Below are 2,540 nucleotides of genomic sequence, written 5' to 3' on the forward strand. Positions count from 1 at the left end.
ACACAAAAATTTTGGTTAACATTTGATCTTACCCCTATATATATATATATATATATATATATATGCCTAATCAAATGAGAACTGATTAGTTTGTGGTAACTGTGAGGTTCAATGTAAGCCAACCATTTAAATAATTAATGTTATATCCTCAATAACATAAAGGGTAAATTGGTAATGTTATAATCATAAAACCCTAACCCTATTTTTCTTCCTTCCTTCATCGACTAACCCTGTTTTTCTGCTACCATCACGCTTGCCATTGATGCTTCTTCTTATTCATCAAGTCGGCCGACGAGCTCCAAGTCCGACACCATTCTTCGTCGGCGGCGGCGCTAATCGAGCATACCTGACTGAACTTAAGAGCGTGTTGTTCCCGGCAAGTTGGAGATTGCCGCTGACAAAAACGAGCATACCGTCGGCAGGTCCGGAAGGCTGGCAATCGACAGTGGTGATGCTATGTTTGCACTACTGAAAAGTCTAGAAATCGATGGTGAAACAGAACAGAAGAATAACTTTTGGTCTTTTGATTGATTTTCCTTACAACGATTACAACTAGAGAAGGAAAATAAATAAGCCTAACAATCAACTAAAAAAGGAAATAGATAATTAAAGGACCAAGATTTAAGGAAGGAATATATGGACGAAAATAGAGAAAATCCTATACTCCCCCTCAAGATGGAGCATGGAGATCGCAAATGCCCATCTTGTTTAGTAGAGAACGAAGTTGTTGCGTGCCGAGACCCTTGGTCAGGAGGTCTGCAAGTTGAAGTTTGCTTTCAATTGGTTGTGGCTCGATGTCTCTGGTCTCTACACGTTCACGAACAAAGAAACAATCCATTTCGACATGTTTTGTTCGTTCATGATAAACGGGATTGTTGGCTATGTGACGAGCCGCTTGATTGTCACAAAACAAGGATGTTTGTGTTGTGAGTTGAACTTGCATATCTTTGAGTAACCATCTCAACCACAGGACTTCACTAACAGTGGAAGCCATCGCTCTATATTCTGCCTCTGCCGAAGACCGAGAGACGACTGATTGCTTCTTCGTTTTCCAAGAAATGGGGCCGCCACCGAATAAAAGAAGGTACCCTGTTCTGGACCGTCTTGTGAAAGGACACCCAAGCCAGTTTGAGTCACAGTAAGCAGTCAAATTTGAAGGTCCTTCGCGGGGAAGAAGAATCCCTTGACCCAGTGTTCCTTTTAAGTATCTTAAGACCCGATTTGCGACTTCCAAATGGTTTTGACGAGGGTCCGATACAAATTGACTGAGAACATTCACGGCATATGTGACATCGGGTCGGGTAGCTTGTAGATACAACAATCTTCCTACAAGTCTGCAATATTGGGTAGCATCCACTCGAGCTTCTTCTTCTCCTTTGTCTAGTTTGGTTCCTTGCTTGAAAGGAAAAGCACTTGGCCGACAACCCAACATTCCGGTGTCCTTTAAGATGTCCAAGATGTATTTTCGTTGACTCAAAACTAAGCCATCGCTCGTTTTGGCTACTTCAATTCCAAGAAAATATTTCAGGGGGCCAAGGTTCTTGATACTGAATTCATTGTCAAGTTGCTGTTTTATTTGTTGAATCTTRTCGGAGTTATCCCMAACGATGATGACRTCATCCACATAAACAAGGATAGCAACATAGACACCTCCCTTTTGATAAGTGAATAAGGAGTGATCGACCTTTGATTGTTCGAAGTTCAAGGAGATAAGGAAACTTGTTAACTTTCTGTACCAGTTTCTTGATGCTTGCTTAAGCCCGTAAAGAGATTTTCGAAGACGACAGACTCTAGTTTTTCCTTCCTTTGCAAACCCTTTTGGAATCTTCATATAGACTTCTTCATCTAAGTCTCCATGTAAGAACGMATTGTTGACGTCCAGTTGATGGATGATCCAGTTTTTCTTGGTTGCAACGACTAATAGAGTTCAAACAGTGACGAGCTTGGCAACCGGAGCAAAAGTTTCATGATAGTCTACTCCTTCCATTTGTGTGAACCCCTTTGCAATGAGTCTGGCTTTGTATCTTTCAACCTCTCCATTGGATTTGAACTTTGTCTTATAAACCCATTTTGAGTCTATGGGTCGCTTTCCTTCCGGCAATTCTTCCAAAGTCCACGTCCCATTCTTTTCAAGAGCTTTTATTTCTTGATGCATGGCATTCCGCCATTTCTCATCCTGTGTAKCTTGTTCAAAACAACTTGGTTCTTGTTTAGAACTTATTGTCGCTAAAAAAGCTTTATGAGAATGAGAAAATTTATCATAAGAAACAAAATGAGAAATGGGGAGTACCGTCGAGTTTGCTTGACTGGAGCCAGGTTGTGAGTTGGTGACCGAGGGGGGGAGGTTCACGACGTATTCATTGAGACGAGCCGGTTGTGTTCGAACCCTTTTGCTTCTTGGTTCCGGTTCGTCGTGAGGAATGGCGTGATCTTCTTCGATTTCTTGATCCAAAATGGGGCTGTCATTTTCAAAGGAATCATCCTCATGTTGAGTAATGTTTTCTTCTTCAGTTCTTGTATCTTCTGATGTAGTGCTAGGA

At 41.5% G+C, this 2,540-nt stretch overlaps 1 protein-coding gene across 1 annotated transcript; it reads right to left on the minus strand.

The window, feature by feature from the left end:
• Positions 1-670: 670 nt before the first annotated feature.
• Positions 671-1,831, minus strand: LOC112511380 (uncharacterized mitochondrial protein AtMg00810-like). Its single transcript, XM_025116978.1, has one exon. The coding sequence runs from the start codon at positions 1,829-1,831 to the stop codon at positions 671-673; it is 1,161 nt and encodes a 386-aa protein (XP_024972746.1).
• Between the last annotated feature and the right edge of the window lie 709 nt (positions 1,832-2,540).

This window comes from Cynara cardunculus (assembly GCF_001531365.2).
Source record: "Cynara cardunculus var. scolymus isolate 2C chromosome LG 4, CcrdV1, whole genome shotgun sequence".
NCBI classification, from domain to species: Eukaryota; Viridiplantae; Streptophyta; class Magnoliopsida; order Asterales; family Asteraceae; genus Cynara; species Cynara cardunculus.